General features: G+C 39.8%; 1 protein-coding gene across 6 annotated transcripts in view; it reads right to left on the bottom strand.

The window, feature by feature from the left end:
* The window catches only part of CA5B (carbonic anhydrase 5B), a 105,455-nt gene that overhangs the window by 14,564 nt on the left and 70,096 nt on the right, over positions 1 to 20,795 (bottom strand). For all 6 annotated transcript variants that reach the window (XM_037822583.1, XM_037822586.1, XM_037822584.1 and 3 more), the window contains one exon: positions 19,035 to 19,232. In XM_037822583.1, the coding sequence (XP_037678511.1) occupies positions 19,035 to 19,232 (198 nt within the window). The remainder of the gene's footprint in view (positions 1 to 19,034; positions 19,233 to 20,795) is intronic.

The following is a 20,795-nucleotide window of genomic DNA, read 5'->3' as shown; positions in this document are numbered from 1 at the left end:
TTTAATTTTTAAAATAAGCAACCATTTACATTTCAAAATTCAAAAAACTTAAAAGGGATTTATAGTAAAAAGTCTTCCTCTACCCCTGTCCTCTACCTAGACCAATTTCTCTTCCTAGAGGCAACAAATGTTATTAGGTTGTTTTGTTTTGGTTTGTTTTTTAGTGTATCTTTCCTGGGATATTTCATAGCAATATGTATACTTACATATTTTACTGCTCTCTCCCCCACACACACAAAAATGGTAGCATAATGTACACAGTTGTTCTGTTTTGCCAATGCTGCCACCATGCAAAACACCAGAAATGGACTGGCCCCCACAAAGGGGGTCCATTTGGCCAGAAAGCTACAGTCTTATGGCCACGCAAACGTCCAAACAAAGGCATCAACAGTATGGTACCTTCACTGAAGAACACCAATGGGTGTCGGGAAAACCTCCGCGGCCCAGAAGGCATATGGCTGGCGCCTGCCCGCTCCCAGGCTGCACCTCAAAATGGTGTTCTCCAAAATGTCTCTCTAAGATGCAGAACAGCTCTTTCCGTCTGTGGGCCTTCATAGGACTCCGGTGATTAAATCAAGACCCACCCCAACTGGGCGGGGTCCATTATCTCCATGGAAATAATCCAATCAAAAGTACTATCCCACAGTCGGGTGGGCCACATCTCCACGGAAACATCCAATCAAGAGGTCACACCCCAATCAACACCAATACCTCCGCCCCCACAAGACTGCACCAAAGAACATGGCACTTTGGGGGACACAACACACCCAAACTAGCACAACAGTGTTCTGCATCCTGAATTTTTCATATAATTATCTTTTTTAAAAAAATTACTTTATCAAATAAAAAAAACATTTCAAAACAAAACAAAGCAAAGCAATGGGAAAAACAAATATCTTGAAATAACTTCATTCCTTCCAATGTACTCCTACCATAAGAAAAGAAAATTAATAAACCTTAGTCACACCTGAGCATTCCCATATCGTTAAGATTACCCTCAATATCTTGTCTGTTCTTATTAGATGATTGTTTCTCTTCAGTAGCTGCTATTTCTAGGTCCCATATATTCTATAATATAGACACTTATTTTACATTTTTCACAGAGTTCACATCAGTGGTAACATACAATATCTCTCCTTTTGTGTCTGGCTCATTTCACTCAGCATTACGTCTTCAAGACTCATTCATGTTGCCACATGTTTCACAACCTCGTTCCTTCTTATTGCTGCATAGTATTCCATCGTGTATACACCATATTTTGTTTATTCATTCATCTGATGAAGGACATTTAGGTTGTTTCCATCTCTTGGCAATTGTGAACAGTGCTGCTATGAACATCGGTGTACAAATATCTGTTCATATCACTGTTTTCAGATCCTCAGGGTAAATACTGAGAAGTGAGATTTCTGGACCATAGAGTAATTTGATATCTAGTTTTCTGAGGAAAACTGAGCCAAACTGTCTTCCAGAGTGGCTGAACCATTACACAGTCCCAACAGCAATAAATAAGAGTTCCAATCCTCTCCAGCATTTGTAGGTTCCTGTTTTTTTTAATGGCCGCCATTCTCACTGGTGTGAGATAATACCTCATTGTGGTCTTGGTTTGCATCTTCCTAATAGCTGGTGAAGATGAACATCTTTTTTCATGTGTTGTTTAGCGATTTGTATTTCTTCTTCAGAGAACTGACTTTTCATATCTTTTGCCCATTTCGTAATTGGGTTGTTTGTACTATTGTTATTGAGTTGTAAGATTTCTTTATATATACAAGATATCAGTCTCTTATCAAATACATGGCTTCCAAATATTTTCTCTCATTGAGTTGGCTGCCTCTTTACCTTTTGACAAATTCCTTTGAGGTACAGAAGGTGTTAATTCTGAGGAGTTCCCATATATCTATTTTTCCTTTCGTTGCTTGTGCTTTAGGTGTAAGGTCTAAGAAGTGACCTCCTAATACTAGTTCTTGAAGATGTTTCCCTACATTATCTTCCTGTAGTTTTATAGCACTGTCTCTTATATTGAGATCATTGAAGAGACTGTTATGTCCCAGTTCAGTAGATTTGGGGGCCTTAACAAAAAATCAGTTGACTATATATCCGGGGGTCTATTTCTGAATTCTCTATTCAATTCCATTCATCAGTATGGCTATCTTTGTGCCAATACCACGCTGTTTTGACTACTTTGGCTTTATAGCAGGCTTCAAAGTCAGCAGTGTAAATCTTCCCACTTCATTTTTCTTTTTTAGAATGTTTTTAGCAATTCAAGGCATCTTTCCTTTCCAAATAAATTTGATGATTATCTTTTCCAAGTCTGCAAAATAGATCATTAGAATTTTGATTGGTATTGCATTGAATCTGTAGATCAGTTTGGGCAGGATTGACATCTTAACGACATTTAGCCTTCCTATCCATGAACACGGAATCTCTCTCTATCTCTTTAGATCCCCTTTTATGTCTTTTAGTAGAGTAATGTGATTTTCTGTACAGAGAGGTCTTTTACATCCTTGGTTAAGTTTATTCCTAGGTACTTAATTTTTTTAGTTGCTATTGAGAATGGAATCTTTTTCTTGAGTGTCTCTTCAGTTAGGTCATTTCTACTGTATAGGAACATTACTGACTTATGTGCATTAATCTTATATCCTGCCACTTCACTGAATTTGTTAGCTCAAGTAGGTGTGCTGTCAATTTCCCAGGGTTTTCCAAGTATAAAATCATATCATCTGCAAATAATGAGAGCTTTGCCTCTTCCTTTCCAATTTGGATGACCTTTTTCCTTTGTTTTGCCGAATTGCTCTGGCTAGAACTTCTAGCACAATGTTGAATAATAGAGGTGATGGTGTCCTTGTCTCATTCCTGATCTTCGAGGGAAGGCTTTCTGTCTCTCACTACTGAGTACTATACTGGCTGTGGGTTTTTCATACATGCCCTTTATCATCTTGAGGAAGTTTCCTTCAATTCCTACCTTTTGAAGTGATTTTCCCAAAAAAGGATGTTGGATTTTCTCGAATGTGTTTTCAGCATCTATTGAAATGATCATTTGATTTTTCCCTTCTGATTTGTTAATGTGTTGTGTTACATTGATTGATTTTCTTATGTTGAAACACTCTTGCATCCCTGGGATGAACCCCACTTGGCCAGGGTGTATAAATATTTTAATATGTCTTTGAATTCGATTTGCAAGTATTTTGTTGAGAATTTTAGCATCCATTAGGGATGATGCACTAGGGAGACTGGCTAATAGTTTTCCTTCCTTGTAGCATCTTTATCTGGTTTTGGTATTAGACTGATGCTGGCTTCATAAAATGAGTTAGGTAGTGTTCATGTTCTTAAATTTTTTGAAAGACTTTAAGTGGGAATGGTGTCAGTTCTTTTAGGAAAGTTTGATAGAATTCCTCTGTAAAGCCATCTAGCCCTGGGGTTTCATTTGTAGGAAGTTTTTAATAACTGATTGGATCTCTTTGCTTGTGATTGGTTTGTTGAGGTCTTCTATTTCTTCTCTATTCAGTCTAGGTTGTTCGTGTGTTTCCAGGAAATTATCCATTTCCTCTAAATTATCTAGTTTGTTGGCATAGAGTTGCTCATGGTATCCTCTCATGATTTTTTTTTATTCCTTCAGGATCCATAGCAATATTCCCCCTCATTTATTATTTTATTTATTTGGGTCTTCTCTCTTTTTGACTTTATCAGTCTAGCTAAGGGTTTGTCGATCTTGCTGATTTTCTCAAAGAACCAACTTTTGGTTTTATTTATTCTCACTGTTGTTTTTTGTTTTGCATATCATTTGTTTCTTCTTTAATCCTTGATATTTCTTTTCTTCTACTTGCTTTAGGATTAGTTTGCTGATCATTTTCTAGCTTCTTCCAGTTGTTCCATTAGTTCTTTAATTTTAGCTCTTTCTTTTTAATGTATGCATTTAAAGCTATTAATTTCCCCCTCAATACCACCTTTGCTGTATCCCATAAGTTTTGATGTGTTCTCATTTTCATTTATCTCTAGATATTTAGCAATTTCTCTTGCAGTTTCTTCTTTCACTCATTGACTGTTTAGGCGTGTGTTTAACTTCCAGATAATTGTGAGTGTTCTGGATCTTTGATAGTTATTAACTTCTAGTTGCATATGATTGTGGTTGGAGAATGTGTTTTGAATAATTTCAGTCTTTTAAAATTTATTGAGGCTTGTTTTATACCCCAGCATAAGATCTATCCTGGAGAAGATTCCATGAGCACTAGAGAAGAATGTATATCACGGTGATTTGAAATGTAATGTTCTATATATATTTGTGACGTCTAATTCACTTATCACATTGTTTAAGTTCTCAATTTCCTTATTGGTCTTGTCTGGGTAATCTATCTATAGGGGAGAGTGTCATATTGAGGTCTCCCACAATTATTGTGGAAACATCTATTGCTTCCTTCAGTTTTGCCAATGTTTGTCTCATATACTTTGAAGCCCCTTGATTAGGTGTAAAGACATTTATGATTGTTATTTCTTCTTGGTGAATTGTCCCTTTTATTAGTACATAGTGTCCTTCTTTGTCACTTATAACATCCATGGATAGTCAGATAGTCTATTTTATCTGAAATTAGTATTGCTACCCCTGCTTTCTTTTGGCTGTAGCTTGCATGGAATATTTTTTTCAGTCTTTCACTTTCAATCTCTTTGTGTTGCTAGGTCTAAGATGAGTCTCTTATAAACAAAATATTGATGGTTCATATTTTTTAATCCATTCCAACAATCTATATCTTTTAACTGGGGAGTTTAATCCATTCATATCCAATGTTATATATTCAATGTTATTATTGTGAAGGGAGTTCTTGAACCAGCCATCTTATCCTTTGGTTTTTATTTGTCAGATCTATTTTTTTCCCCTCTCTCTTTTTATTCCTTTAAGGTACCCTTACTTAGACTCTTCAGTTCTGTACACTTCTCCAGACCTCGCTCTCCTTTCTTTTTTTTTCTCCTCTTAGTAGTTCTTGTAAGGCAGGTCTCTTGTTAACAAATTCTCAGTATTGTCTTTGAAAATTTTTAAGCCCTCCTTTAATTTTTTTTTTTTTTAATCATCATTTTATTGAGATATATTCACATACCACGCAGTCATACAAAACAAATTGTACTTTCGATTGTTTACAGTACCATTACATAGTTGTACATTCATCACCTAAATCAATCCCTGACACCTTCATTAGCACACACACAAAAATAACAAGAATAATAATTAGAGTGAAAAAGAGCAATTGAAGTAAAAAAGAACACTATGTACCTTTGTCTGTTTGTTTGCTTCCCCTACTTTTCTACACATCCATCCATAAACTAGACAAAGTGGAGTTTGGTCCTTATGGCATTCCCAATCCCACTGTCACCCCTCATAAGCTACATTTTTATACAACTGTCTTCGAGATTCATGGGTTCTGGGTTGTAGTTTGATAGTTTCAGGTATCCACCACCAGCTACCCCAATTCTTTAGAACCTAAAAAAGGTTGTCTAAAGTGTGCGTAAGAGTGCCCACCAGAGTGATCTCTCGGCTCGTTTTGGAATCTCTCTGCCACTGAAGCTTATTTCATTTCCTTTCACATCCCCCTTTTGGTCAAGAAGATGTTCTCCATCCCACGATGCCGGGTCTACATTCCTCCCCGGGAGTCATATTCCACGTTGCCAGGGAGATTCACTTCCCTGGGTGTCTGATCCCACGTAGGGGGGAGGGCAGTGATTTCACCTTTCAAGTTGGCTTAGCCAGAGAGAGAGGGCCACTTCTGAGCAACAAAGAGGCATTCAGGAGGAGACTCTTAGGCACAAATACAGGGAGGCCTAGCCTCTCCTTTGCAGCAACCGTCTTCCCAAGGGTAAAACTTATGGTAGAGGGCTCAACCTATCAAACCACCAGTCCCCTATGTCTGTGGTCATGTTAGCAACCATGGAGGTGGGGTAGGCGAATACCCCTGCATTCTCCACAGGCTCCTCAAGGGGGCACTACATATTTTTTTTTATTTTTTTTTCCCTTGTTTGTCATTTTTCATTTTTTTTTTTTTTTTTAACTTTCCCTTCTTTTTTCAAATCACCTGTATGAAAAAAAAAGTTAAAAAGAAAACAAACATACAATAAAAGAACATTTCAAAGAGACCATAGCAAGGGAGTAAGAAAAAGACAACTAACCTAAGATAACTGCTTAACTTCCAGCATGTTCCTACTTTACCCCAAGAAAGTTACATAATATAGCAACATTTCAGTGAACTTGTTCCTACTACATCCATCAGAAATTAACAGACCATAGTCATTTCTGGGCATCCCCAGAACGTTAAATAGCTTATCTGTTCTTCTTGGATTATTGTTCCCCCTTCCTTAATTGCTCTCTACTGCTAGTTCCCCTACATTCTACATTATAAACCATTTGTTTTACATTTTTCAAAGTTCACATTAGTGGTAGCATATAATATTTCTCTTTTTGTGCCTGGCTTATTTCGCTCAGCATTATGTCTTCAAGGTTCATCCATGTTGTCATATGTTTCACCAGATCGTTCCTTCTTACTGCCGCGTAGTATTCCATCGTGTGTATATACCACATTTTATTTATCCACTCATCTGTTGAAGGACATTTGGGTTGTTTCCATCTCTTGGCAATTGTGAATAATGCTGCTATGAACATTGGCGTGCAGTTATCTGTTCGTGTCACTGCTTTCCGATCTTCCGGGTATATACCGAGGAGTGCAATCGCTGGATCGAATGGTAGCTCTATATCTAGTTTTCTAAGGAACTGCCAGACTGACTTCCAGAGTGGCTGAACCATTATACAGTCCCACCAACAATGAATAAGAGTTCCAATTTCTCCACATCCCCTCCAGCATTTGTAGTTTCCTGTTTGTTTAATGGCAGCCATTCTAACCGGTGTTAGATGGTATCTCATTGTGGTCTTAATTTGCATCTCTCTAATAGCTAGTGAAGCTGAACATTTTTTCATGTGTTTCTTGGCCATTTGTATTTCCTCTTCAGAGAACTGTCTTTTCATATCTTTTGCCCATCTTATAATTGGGCTGTCTGTACTATTGTCATTGAGTTGTAGGATTTCTTTGTATATGCAAGATATCAGTCTTTTGTCAGATACATGGTTTCCAAAAATTTTTTCCCATTGAGTTGGCTGCCTCTTTACCTTTTTGAGAAATTCCTTTGAGGTGCAGAAACTTCTAAGCTTGAGGAGTTCCCATTTATCTATTTTCTCTTTTGTTGCTTGTGCTTTGGGTGTAAAGTCTAGGAAGTGGCCTCCTAATACAAGGTCTTGAAGATGTTTTCCTACATTATCTTCTAGGAGTTTTATGGTACTTTCTTTTATATTGAGATCTTTGATCCATTTTGAGTTAATTTTTGTGTAGGGGGTGAGGTAGGGGTCCTCTTTCATTCTTTTGGATATGGATATCCAACTCTCCCAGCCCCATTTGTTGAAAAGACCATTATGGCTCAGTTCGGTGACTTTGGGGGCCTTATCAAAGATCAGTCGGCCATAGATCTGAGGGTCTATCTCTGAGTTCTCAATTCGATTCCATTGATCTATATGTCTATCTTTGTGCCAGTACCATGCTGTTTTGGCAACTGTGGCTTTATAATAAGCTTCAAAGTCAGGGAGTGTAAGTCCTCCCACTTCGTTTTTCTTTTTTAGAGTGTCTTTAGCAATTCGAGGCATCTTCCCTTTCCAAATAAATTTGATAACTAGCTTTTCCAAGTCTGCAAAGTAGGTTGTTGGAATTTTGATTGGGATTGCATTGAATCTGTAGATGAGTTTGGGTAGAATTGACATCTTAATGACATTTAGCCTTCCTATCCATGAACATGGAATATTTTTCCATCTTTTAAGGTCCCCTTCTATTTCTTTTAGTAGAGTTATGTAGTTTTCTTTGTATAGGTCTTTTACATCTTTGGTTAAGTTTATTCCTAGGTACTTGATTTTTTTAGTTGCTATTGAAAATGGTATCTTTTTCTTGAGTGTCTCTTCAGTTTGTTCATTTCTAGCATATAGAAACATTACTGACTTATGTGCATTAATCTTGTATCCCGCTACTTTGCTAAATTTGTTTATTAGCTCTAGTAGGTGTATCGTTGATTTCTCAGGGTTTTCTAGATATAAGATCATATCATCTGCAAACAATGACAGTTTTACTTCTTCTTTTCCAATTTGGATGCCTTTTATTTCTTTGTCTTGCCGGATTGCCCTGGCTAGCACTTCCAGCACAATGTTGAATAACAGTGGTGACAGCGGGCATCCTTGTCTTGTTCCTGATCTTAGAGGGAAGGCTTTCAGTCTCTCACCATTGAGTACTATGCTGGCTGTGGGTTTTTCATATATGCTCTTTATCATGTTGAGGAAGTTTCCTTCAATTCCTACCTTTTGAAGTGTTTTTATCAAAAACGGATGTTGGATTTTGTCAAATGCTTTTTCAGCATCTATTGAGATGATCAATTGATTTTTCCCTTTCGAGTTTTTAATGTGTTGTAATACATTGATTGTTTTTCTTATGTTGAACCAGCCTTGCATGCCTGGAATGAACCCCACTTGGTCATGGTGTATGATTTTTTTAATGTGTCTTTGGATTCGATTTGCAAGTATTTTGTTGAGGATTTTTGCATCTATATTCATTAGGGAAATTGGCCGGTAGTTTTCCTTTTTTGTAGCATCTTTGCCTGGTTTTGGTATTAGATTGATGTTAGCTTCATAAAATGAGTTAGGTAGTGTTCCATTTTTTTCAATGTTTTGAAAGAGTTTGAGTAAGATTGGTGTCAGTTCTTTCTGGAAAGTTTGGTAGAATTCCCCTGTGAAGCCATCTGGCCCTGGGCATTTATTTGTGGGAAGATTTTTGATGACTGATTGGATCTCTTTGCTTGTGATGGGTTGGTTGAGGTCTTCTATTTCTTCTCTGGTCAGTCTAGGTTGTTCATATGTTTCCAGGAAATTGTCCATTTCTTCTACATTATCCAGTTTGTTGCCATACAGTTGTTCATAATATCCTCTTATAATTTTTTTAATTTCTTCAGGATCTGCAGTTATGTCACCTTTTTCATTCATTATTTTGTTTATATGGGTCTTCTCTCTTTTTGATTTTGTCAGTCTAGCTAGGGGCTTGTCAATCTTGTTGATCTTCTCAAAGAACCAACTTTTGGTGATATTTATCCTTTCTATTGTTTTTTTGTTCTCTATGTCATTTATTTCTGCTTTAATCCTTGTTATTTCTTTTCTTCTACTTGGTTTAGGATTGGTTTGCTGTTCATTTTCTAGCTTCTTCAGTTGATCCATTAGTTCTTTGATTTTTGCTCTTTCTTCCTTTTTAATATATGCGTTTAGTGCTATAAATTTCCCCCTTAGCACTGCTTTTGCTGCATCCCATAGGTTTTGGTATGTTGTGTTCTCATTTTCATTCGTCTCTATATATTTAGCAATTTCTCTTGCTATTTCTTCTTTAACCCACTGATTGTTTAGGAGTGTGTTGTTTAACCTCCAGGTATTTGTGAATTTTCTAAGTCTCTGATGGTTATTGACTTCTAATTGTATTCCATTGTGGTCAGAGAATGTGCTTTGAATAATTTCAATCTTTTTAAATTTATTGAGGCTTGTTTTATGTCCCAGCATATGATCTATTCTGGAGAAAGTTCCGTGAGCACTAGAAAAGTATGTGTATCCTGGTGATTTGGGATGTAATGTCCTGTAGATGTCTGTTAAATCTAATTCATTTATCAGATTGTTTAGGTTTTCAATTTCCTTATTGGTCTTCTGTCTGGTTGATCTATCTATAGGAGAGAGTGATGTGTTGAAGTCTCCCACAATTATTGTGGAAACATCAATTGCTTCCTTTAGTTTTGCCAATGTTTCTCTCATGTATTTTGTGGCACCTTGATTGGGTGCATAGACATTTACGATTGTTATTTCTTCTTGCTGAATTGCCCCTTTTATTAGTATGTAGTGGCCTTCTTTGTCTCTCAAAACATCCCTGCATTTGAAGTCTATTTTATCTGAGATTAATATTGCTACACCTGCTTTCTTTTGGCTGTAGCTTGCATGAAATATTTTTTTCCATCCTTTCACTTTCAGTTTCTTTGTGTCCCTGTGTCTAAGATGAGTCTCTTGTATGCAACATATTGATGGTTCATTTTTTTTGATCCATTCTGCGAATCTATATCTTTTAATTGGGGAGTTTAATCCATTTACATTCAACGTTAAAACCGTGAAGGCATTTCTTGAATCGGCCATCTTATCCTTTGGATTATGTTTGCCATATTTTTCCCTCTCTCTATTAATATCCTTTATTGTACCCATACCGAATCTCTTTAGTACTGAACCTTTCTCCAAGTCTCTCTGTCCTGTCTTTGTTTCTCTGTCTGTAGGGCTCCCTTTAGTATCTCCAGTAGGGCAGGTCTCTTGTTAGCAAATTCTCTCAGCATTTCTTTGTCTGTGAAAAATTTAAGCTCTCCCTCAAATTTGAAGGAGAGCTTTGCTGGATAAAGTATTCTTGGCTGGAAATTCCTCTCTCTCAGAATTTTAAATATATCGTGCCACTGCCTTCTCGCCTCCATGGTGGCTGCTGAGTAGTCACTACTTAGTCTTATGCTGTTTCCTTTGTATGTGGTGAATTGCTTTTCTCTTGCTGCTTTCAGAACTTGCTCCTTCTCTTCTATGTTTGACAGTGTGATCAGTATATGTCTCGGAGTGGGTTTTTTTTGGATTTATTCTATTTGGAGTTCGCTGAGCATTTATGATTTGTGTATTTATGTTGTTTAGAAGATTTGGGAAGTTTTCCCCAACAATTTCTTTGAATACTCTTCCTAGACCTTTACCCTTTTCTTCCCCTTCTGGGACACCAATGAGTCTTATATTCGGACGTTTCATATTATCTATCATATCCCTGAGGTCCATTTCGAGTTTTTCAATTTTTTTCCCCATTCTTTCTTTTATGCTTTCATTTTCCATTCTGTCATCTTCCAGGTCACTGATTCGTTGTTCAACTTCCTCTAGTCTTGTACTATGAGTGTCCAGAATCTTTTTAATTTGGTCAACAGTTTCTTTAATTTCCATAAGATCATCCATTTTTTTATTTAGTCTTGCAATGTCTTCTTTATGCTCTTCTAGGGTCTTCTTGATTTCCTTCATATCCCGTACTAGGGTCTCATTGTTCATCTTTAGTTCTTTGAGTAGCTGCTCTAGGTGTGTCTCTTCTGGTCTTTTGATTTGGGTGCTTGGGCTTGGGTTATCCATATCGTCTGGTTTTTTCATATGCTTTATAATTTTCTGTTGTTTTTGGCCTCGTGGCATTTGCTGACCTTGATAGGGTTCTTTTAGGGTTTGTAGACCAATTGAAGTCCTTATCTCTAATTTATCAGATCTACAGCTTCGTGGAGTACACTTTCTCTAACTAACCAGCAGGTGGCGACCACGAGCCACCTGTTCTCCACAAGCCAGATCTCCCCTGCTTAGCCTTTTTGGTGAGTGGGGGAGTGAGTCTTGTGGGGCCCAATTGGTGTCCCAAGCTTGCGTGTGTAGTTGGTGTTGCCTGCCCTGTATGTGGGGCGTGTTTCTGGGCAGTCGGGGAGGGGGGGTGGCCCTAACAATCAAATCTCCCTGATGATCCTAGAGTTTTAAAGCTACTGCAATAGTCTAATCCTTCAGTTCAGTCCTGCCACAGTTTGTCTCTGCCACTGACCCACAAGTCTTTGGTATTGGCGTATGGCTCCTGAGATTTGCAAGTGGGCCCCTCTTCCAGGCTGTGCACCCCGGGTCCTCTGTTGAGGGATGACTGTGCTATGTCACAGGTGAGTGCCGTCCCCCCAGGGCAGTTCTGGGCTGCTGGGCTGTGTTGGGAGGCTCCCAGTCTGCTCAAATGATGGCTGAATGGGGCTCTGTTAATTCACACTGCTCCCCCTTCCCAGCTCTGGGACATTCAGCTGAGGTTGCAGGGAAGGCTAATGTCCACGCCCAGTTTTGTGGTGTGTGCCTGTTATTTGAAGCACTTCCGTCACACTGGGTTGTCTGGGGCAGCTCTGGGCTATGGGGCTGGCGATGGGCAGGAGTGTTTCCTGTCCACCAGGATGGTGGCTGTGAGCGGACACCCCCCTTTTCTTGGGAAGTTGTGTTGTTTAGTGAATTTTCTCAGCCACTGGATTATTGCCTTTTGTCTCAGAGCTCTCTTAGTTCTGCTCTTGACTTGACGTGCCCAAATTTCAATTCTTTGAAGCTTTCTGTATTGAGCTTCTTAGAGTAATTGTTTTAGAAAAAGCAAAAAGGATTTAAAAAAAAAAAAAAAAAAAAAAAAAAAAAAAAAAAACCCGGCCCTCCTCAGAGATCTAATGGGTTATTGAAATGCTAATAGACAAAGCAACCAGGGCCATTAAGGAAAGTTGCACAGGGCAGAGAGATCAGCCTTGCTTCGGGATTTGCATATGCGCCTCAAGGCCTGATCTCCGCCCTTCCCCTTTCTGTGTTCACCAGAACTCCAAAAATCCTCTGCTTTTACTTTGGAGCTTCTCGTGTTGTTTTCCTTCTATGCCCGTCTCCTCTCTGCTGGGCTGGCTGCTCTCAGAGTCTCTGGTGTCTGGCCTCAGTCTATCTATGGTTGGAGTTTGAATCAGTAGAATGAGTTTCCGATAAGAGCAGCCACTGCAATTCTCCCTTCTCCTTCCTGGAGCTGACAGCCCCTCCTCCCCCGGGACTGAGCCTGGCAGGGAGGGGCGCGGGTCCCCTGGCCGCAAAAACTTACAGATTTCGCTGATCTCAGCAGTTCCACGTTTTCATGAGTGTTGTATGAAGTATGCCCAAAGACAGATTGCTCTGTGGTGTCCAGTCCACGCAGTTCCTGGCTTTTTACCTACTTTCCTGGAGGAGTAACTAAAACATACAGCTCACCAGTCTGCCATCTTGCCCCGGCTCCTCGGTTTTCTTTTAAGTGTGCAACAAACTACAAATTTCTTTCAGCATATGTATCTAACCCAATCTCTTAAAACTGAAACAAGGGGACAAAAGAGGCTCTCTTTCTTTTTTATGCACTGATTCTTGGCTTTTCCAGTTTTGAAGATCCTAGTGTTTCTTTCCCTCTCATTGAACTGGAATAGGAAATTTGCAAGTCAAAAGTTACCACCCTCTCCCTTTGGGTTGAGTGAAAATAACATGGGTCATCCACACACTTCCACACTGGCCCTTGCAGTGTGGGGTATTAAATACCTTCTGTTAAACCAGGTTTTTCTGGGACTAGTGAAATCAATACATTCTAGGCAAGATATTCAGAGGAGACAAGTTTTTAAAATCACTCTTCCTTGGGCTCTGGGGTGTGCTGATTTAAAAAAAAAAAATTGGGGGCCTGAATTTGCTAAAGCATATTAGTTCCTCATTTTTTTCCCCATTTAATCCACCCCTGACAACGTCTATACTTGGTCAAACCAATACAGCAACAATAAAACCATCCATCTCGTCCATTGTAATGGCCTTTAGAGTTTACTACATCACCGTTTCAATTCTATGTACGCAAGTGATGGAGTATAGCAACTCCAGGGACCCATTATGCTGGATGTATCTGCTATATCCCTTACCAACTTAAAAACGTATTTTACATAATTTCCTCTTTAAAAAAAGAAGGAGGAGGAGTTTTAAAAGAGGTGAATGAAAAACCAAACGACCCCTTCTGGAGGCAGGGGAGGAGCAGAGAACAAATACTACGTGATTCAATAAATTAACAGGACTGTACTAAAGTGTGCTGAAATAAAATAAAAGTGACATCTTCCAAGAATAAGATTTTTCTATGTCAGCTCCATAGCGTTTGTATGATTTGGGCAAATATTTAATTCAATCTGTTGAACTAAATTGCATTTCTGGTCCCTAATTAAGTGACCAGGGCAGAGGACAGCAGCCAGTTTTTCTCTCCTCTCCCTAAAACAACACAAGGCAGAGGAGAAGTCACCAATGGGTGGCTACTGGGGGTGAGGGCAGAAGACAATGTTGGTCTTCAGGGGTGTTTTAATTCACCCACTCAGTGTGGATTCAGACAGTACCTAACACATTTCCAATGAGTTGCCAACTTGTAAAGCTGGACGATTGCCTGTAAACATCCGAATTTGTAACTTGACCTGAAAGTGGGATGATCTGGCTGTGTTGGGTGCACACTCCCACTGGGCAACAAGTGGCCAGCTGGGAGAAATGGCCATCCCCTTCAGATGGGCCCAGCATTTCTCCACAGTCCCTTCCACTGTCCTTTTCCTTTGAGCCCCCCAGCCTTGCTCATTTGCATTGCCTCCCTGGCCTGTAAGAACATCTGCAGTTTTGATCCCTGTGAGAGGTCAGGCCCAGGCATCTGACTCTGGCCCTTGGTGGCTGGAAAAATCGTTTTAAGTCCCCACTATGTGCTGGGCATGATACCCATATAAATGGCATACAGGGGAAAGGTGAGACAGGAGGTATTCTACTATCTAATGTGGTTAAGTGCACGCACTTTGCCAGAAATGGATCTCAGTTTGCATCCTGTGTGTGTCATGAGCCATGTGTCCTGGCAGCCTTTAAAATGGCCCCCAATGGGTCCTGCCTCCTGGTATGCACACCCTTGTGTCATCCCCTCCCGAGTGTGAGCTGGTAGGTCGCTTTCCAGATTAGGTTACAAAAAGACTCCGGCTTCCATCTTGCTCGCCTTCTCTGGCTCTTCTCCCTTGTTTGCTCTGCTGAAGCCAGCTGCCATGTGGGGAGATGCCCCATGGAGAGGCCCATGTGGCAAAGAACCAGGGGCAGCCACTGGCCAGTAGCCAGCAAGAAAAACTGAGGCCCTGAGAGAAACTGAATCCTACCAAGGGCCACATGGGTGAGCTCAGAAGTGGCTCCAACCTGGCTGACACCTTGATCACGGTCCAAGGAGAGACCCTGAGCCCAAGCAGCCAGCTGAGCCGTGCCCAGATCCCCAGCTTCTGAGTGTGGTCTGCTCAGCCCTCCAGCAGTTGGCTCCTGCCTACCTCACACCTGCACTTCCGTTGTGCACTGTCCACAGTCTTGCCTAATGCCAGCACCGTGCTGCCTCCTCACCTCCACCTCCGCTGGGCCGCCCAAGAAGCCATCCCTCACCAGGACCCACAGGCACACCTCCGTCACAGCACTTAACACTCCACATGAGCACCAGCTCTTCCAAAGGGTCTCCCCTCTATACCAAAAGCTCCTCAAAACAGGGGCCATCCCTTATTCCTCTTTTGATTCTGAGCACCTAGCCCAGTGCCTGGCACTTGGTAGATCCTCAGTGAACAAGGACCTGAGGTGTCTGCTGGGCTTGTTAACTGGGACGTCAGTGGTAACCTCAGCAGGAGTAAGGGAAAGGGTGGGGAGGAATGGGGGCAGATGAGCAGGTGACAGGGGAAGTAGGATCATTGGCAAACGGCGGTGAAGGGAGGCAGAAGACAGCGAAATAGGGAGCGGAGTAGTCATAAGGGGAACAGAGATGTTTGAGGTTGTTTATATTTTGTTCTTTATGTGCTCTAAGAGGAGAAAGGATTAAACTTGTAAAAATTAAATAGCAGATATAAAACACCTAGCATAGAGTCCAGCTTTTAGTAAGCTGTCTATCTAATGCTCACTTGCTTCCTTTCCTTTGAAACGTGGAGGCGAAGGAACCGGCAGAGAGAGGGAGGGTGAAGACAAAGGTAACACGCCACAGGACTCCTACAAAATAAAAGGTCAATGCAGGAAATGGACAACAGGGATGTTTTGGGGGTGACGGAAATGTTCTAAAATCACAGTGTGGTGATGGTTGCACAACTCTATGAATTTACTAAAAATCACTGAATTGTTAAAAGAAAAAGCACACACACAAACAACTAAACGTAGGACTGAAAACAGGGAAAGAGAACTTCAAATGTTTCTGGAAGCATTCTTACGGGGTCCACTGGTTAAGGCCTCATAAAAGCGTAAAATAAGGGAAGCAAGATTGGGGCAGGGAGCACCTCTTGAGGGGACCAATGGAACTCACATCTCCTTCTCTTCAATGCCTGTTGAGAGTGCTGATAAGCCCAAGGATAATTCAGTGCCCTTCTGCACAATGTTTTGATCTCTCACTTGCACTCACAAAAGTAAATAACAGCATCTTATTCAGGAAAACCAAATAATAATAATAATAATTGACATCCAGCAGGGGGCAGTGGTATGAGATACCCACAAACCTTCTCTTCTAAGCCTTTTAATGTCTGTAAGGTTGGTCGTGATGCCCCCTTTCATTCCTGGTTCTAGTCATTTGAGTCCTCTCTCTCTCCCTCTTTTTCTCTTTTGGTCCACTAAGCTAAAGGTTTGTCAATTTTGCTGTTCTTTTCAAAGAACCAACTTATGATTTCATTTAATTTCTGCTCTATTCTTTGTCTTTCCTTCTGCTTGCTTTGAATTTAGTTTGCTCTTCTTTCTTAAGGTGGAAATCTGGATTATTGGTTTGAGAAACTTTTTTTCTAATATAAGCATTTTCAACTATTAAATTTCCCCCTAAGCACCACTTTAGCTGCATCTCATAAGGTTTTATAGGTTTTTGCCACATACTCTCCCCAGTCCTTTTTCCATGCACACCTTTTCCCAGTTCTTTGTAAAACACGCTGCAGTGACAGTTCCTGTTTTTTTTTTTTTTTCTATTTAAAAATTTATAGACATTGATATTGATTAGATCCTTACTTTTCTGGAATTGTTTCTTATCTGTCTTCATTTCTAGGATGTCTTTGCTTTCTTTTACTTTTTCACTATTTTTTAATGTTCATTCACTCTGGCTTCCTCTTTGAATGCTATTGATTATTATGTAACAGCATGGAGAAATAGCAGAGAAGAATAAGCAGGAAATAGGAGGCAGTCACTGAAAGTTGAAAAAGAGAGAAAGTTAGGTACTTAGTGAAGATTACTGGTATTTTAAAGCAAATAATTATTAAAGCATAATGAAAAGGGGCTATCAGTTTTGGTTTTTCCCAACACAACAATGGGAAAAATAACACCTCTCTACAATTTTTCTTGCATATTTTGTAAAAACATCATGAGAATAACTCACCCAGGGAAGGTAAGATCAAGAAATGACTTAATCAGTTGGGCTTGCAAGTATCTAAAGAACTGTTAGGAGGAAAACGCAGGTCATTTGACTTCCATCTGAGACTGGCCATGCAAATGGGTGGATGTTAAAAGATATATAAAAAAATAAAACAAACAGCTATTTGCTCTGAATGACTTTGGGAATTAACTCACTTGGTTAAGAAACCCATTAAACAAATTTTGAAGATTCCCAGCTCATTGAAGCCATAATATATTGGCAACACATAGTGCCTGGCCACAGGATCCTCAGAAGAAAAGAAAGAAGGTAGCCAGGGAACTCACTGGGATGGAGGCTTGAGAAGATGGCTATGCATCCAGAGTGAGAGTTGGTGCTCTGTAGGCTGGGTCTGCCCATTAGATCAGATTGGGTAGGAATAATAGTACAGCTATCAAGGAGAGAGGAATTTAGCTTGCTGTTTTGAAAAATTTGAGGTGATGCAATATTTTGGGCCCCCAGTTGAGATGGGGGCACCCTCTTGGGTTTTGCAAAAATTAAGAAAGATGCCCATGAATCCAAGAGGAAAAGGAGCCATTTCTTCTTAGTTGGAGATGTGTAAATATGATGTTCAGGGTTTGGGGGCCGGATCATGCCATGGAGGAGAAAGAAGAAAATGGCTGCAGAGCCACCCTCAAGGACAGACTCGAATACTTCCAGAATCACAGGAGCGAAATATGCCAGAAGAAAGAGAACCAGAGCAAGATTAAGCAGATTAGAGGAGCAGTCTTTTGGCATCAGGCCAGAGGACCAGGTTCTAAGTATCAGAGCATTGCTAGGAAAATGTCAAGAAAAACAAAGATGAGGTTGAGAATTCTAGAGCCAGGATAAACAAAGGAGTAAACTCTTCCATTTCATTCTTTAAGTCACATTTTTTACTTCATTCATTATCAGTTTCAGGGACTCATTTCCCCATATTCATGAAAGAAAACAGATTTCTTTTAGATCAGGGTTTCTCAACCACAGTTCTATTGATATTTGAGGCTAGATAACTCATCATTAAGGCCGTCCTGTGCTTTGTGGGATGTGTAGCAGCATCCGTGTCCTCTACCCACTAAATGCCAATGGCAACCCTCTCCTGGCCCAGTTGTGACAGCTAAAAATGCCTCCAGATGTGGCCAAATGTCCTCAGATAGGGATGGGGGATGGGGGATGGGGTGGCAAAATCCCAACTGGTTGAGAACCACTACTTTAGATACACTATTTCACATAACAACAATTTCAGAATAATTAGGACTATTTGATACCATAAAGTTCAGTTAAGAATGAGGAGGAGAAGATGGAGGAGAAGGAGGAGAAGAAGGAACTTGCCCAGAATTAATCACATTTTGCCTTTAATAGACATAAAGAGTTTTCAGATAAACTTTGAAATCATTCATATTAGTTTCCAGGTAGGTTGAAAGAAAGAGAAGACCCAAGAACAATCTAATATTTGAATTTGGAAATCCCTTTTAAATTGTGTTTCTTTAAAAATAGATAACACTACTAACTGATTATGAGTTTCCATTTTTCTAAAATATGACTAGTCTTAATGAGCTGTTAAAGACTGTAACCTCATACACACAGGAATATTCTTTTTGCCCCATTTCAAATTTATTGCAATCTTATTAGTCAAAAGTCATTAAATAGTATTAGCATTTAATATGGAAGTTACTTGAAAAGTCAGCAAACAGAGGAAAATTAGTACATACTCAATGCACACACATAAGTTTCTGGCAAAGCTTTAATTTCATGCCCTATCTTCTATACCAATCATAGAATCTATACACAGCAATAGATGCATGTATTAATAGAAAGTGCTACGTATAGTAGTTGAAGGAAACATGCATAAAACTAGAAGGAATTATTTTTCCATACATTCAAAAATACAGTCAAATGACTTCTATGGCATTGCTAACAAAAGAGATCAAGGATACCATGGAGGTACTTTAACATATCCCAGGTTGACATAAAACTGTTCATTTTACTCCAGATGAGACTACCACATCTTGCTTTTACCTGATTTATCTGTAGAATCGTCAAATTCCACGAGGAAAGAGTACCCATTATTCCAGATGTGGAGGCAGGTGGTTGGATCATAAGCGATAGCGAGGGGTTTTAAGCAAGGATCGTAAACACTGTCTCTCCATCGGATATTGATTGGTGATTGTCGATCACCCCCCGGAACCAGGTCCACACTCTCCCAGAGTGGATGCACTAGGAAAAAGGAAATCAGGGGTTATCATCAAGATAGTCTGGTGCCTAGTATCACGCATGAAGGTGAAAGAATCGTTGGAAAGCAAACACTGAACCAAGTTTTGGATGTTTTTAATTGGTTAGCTGATAGAAATAAAAGGTCATGCATCATTTATCCTGTAAAATGCTTATCCCACATAAGTGGATGTGGTGGGTTTTCTTCTATGTTACAGGATTAGGCGGCCATTGTGAACAACTGGGTAGAAATATAAGCATTGCCAATGTCCTTTGAGTTCTGTTTGTCACATGAATAGCATAGATATTTCATAATATGGTACGCATATATAATTTGTCCCACACACACACTGCTGGCATCACGGATGCTGATTTTCTTCCACAGAATCAAGCACCAGGTCTTTGTACAAGTCCATGATAAACAGTAGCAGATTTCCTGATAAAACAGGAACATCCATGCTTGATGAATATAACCCATTTTGGGTTGTCCAGTTCTCTGCACTTTAGAATAGCACAGATGGGTAGAAGTAAGACCACCAGGAAAACTAAGAGAAACCTGAATTGAGATAGATCATTCCCAACGACCCTCTGCATCTCACCCAACTGCCAAGAAAGAGACCAAGGATTTGGGAAAGTAACAAGGTAACTGCCACCCAGTCAAACCCCTATGCATGGTAGGGCCACCCTATTATTTTCATAAAACTAGGAATCTGTCTCTGGCTTAATCTTACATAGGAGACATTCTTCTTTGTTTGGTAGGAACCCAAACCTGGAAGTTCAAAATTTAGTCTTGTTTTGCTTTTTTGTTATTGTTGTTGCTGTTTTTTGTAAAAATGCTCCACCCACATTGATACTAAAGCTTTCTATATTGATATAGAACTCTCATGGGAGTGTCTATACCCATGGTTCTCAACATAGGGAGCAATTCTGTCCCTCAGAAAACATCTAGCAAAGTCAGGAGACATTTTTGGACAGCACAACTGGTGGTGGGTGCTACTGACATCTAGTGGGTAGATGTCAGGGATGCTGTTAAGCATGCTACAATAAACAGGATGCCCCCCCCCCCACAATAAAGAATTACCTGGCCCCAAAGGTCAACAGTGCCAAAGTTCTTTAGAGGAGAACAAGAACTTTCTGTTTTAGAAACCTAAAGTGGAAAATGCATTTGAACCGGTATGATACAATACTATGTGATTAGAATGCAAAATCCTTGCAAGCAGGACCATATCTTCCTCCTTGTATTTCTTGCCCTGTAGTGACTTATTCAATATATGCCCTTAGGTTTGATTATTGATTATCCAACTACTATTTTGGGGGGAGAGGGTAAAAAAGCTATATTTGGCTCCCATCTTGTTATAATTTTAAACTTCTTGAAAGCCCTAGAACACCCTGATTCAGTTTTCAAGTTGCATGGCACAAAGAGAACACACAGTGTTTCCCCTCTGAGATACCCAGGATGCGGCTCGTAATTTCAAAATTCTCACCCTTCAAAACCAATTCATGAGGATCTCCTCTTGGGAAGATTAGAAAAGAAGTGGAATAATGCTCAGATCCCTAATATGATGCCCT

The sequence above is a fragment of the Choloepus didactylus genome, chromosome X (assembly GCF_015220235.1).
Source record: "Choloepus didactylus isolate mChoDid1 chromosome X, mChoDid1.pri, whole genome shotgun sequence".
Taxonomy (NCBI): Eukaryota; Metazoa; Chordata; class Mammalia; order Pilosa; family Megalonychidae; genus Choloepus; species Choloepus didactylus.
Note: the sequence above shows the minus strand (reverse complement) of the source record. Positions and strands in the feature narration are given on the sequence as shown.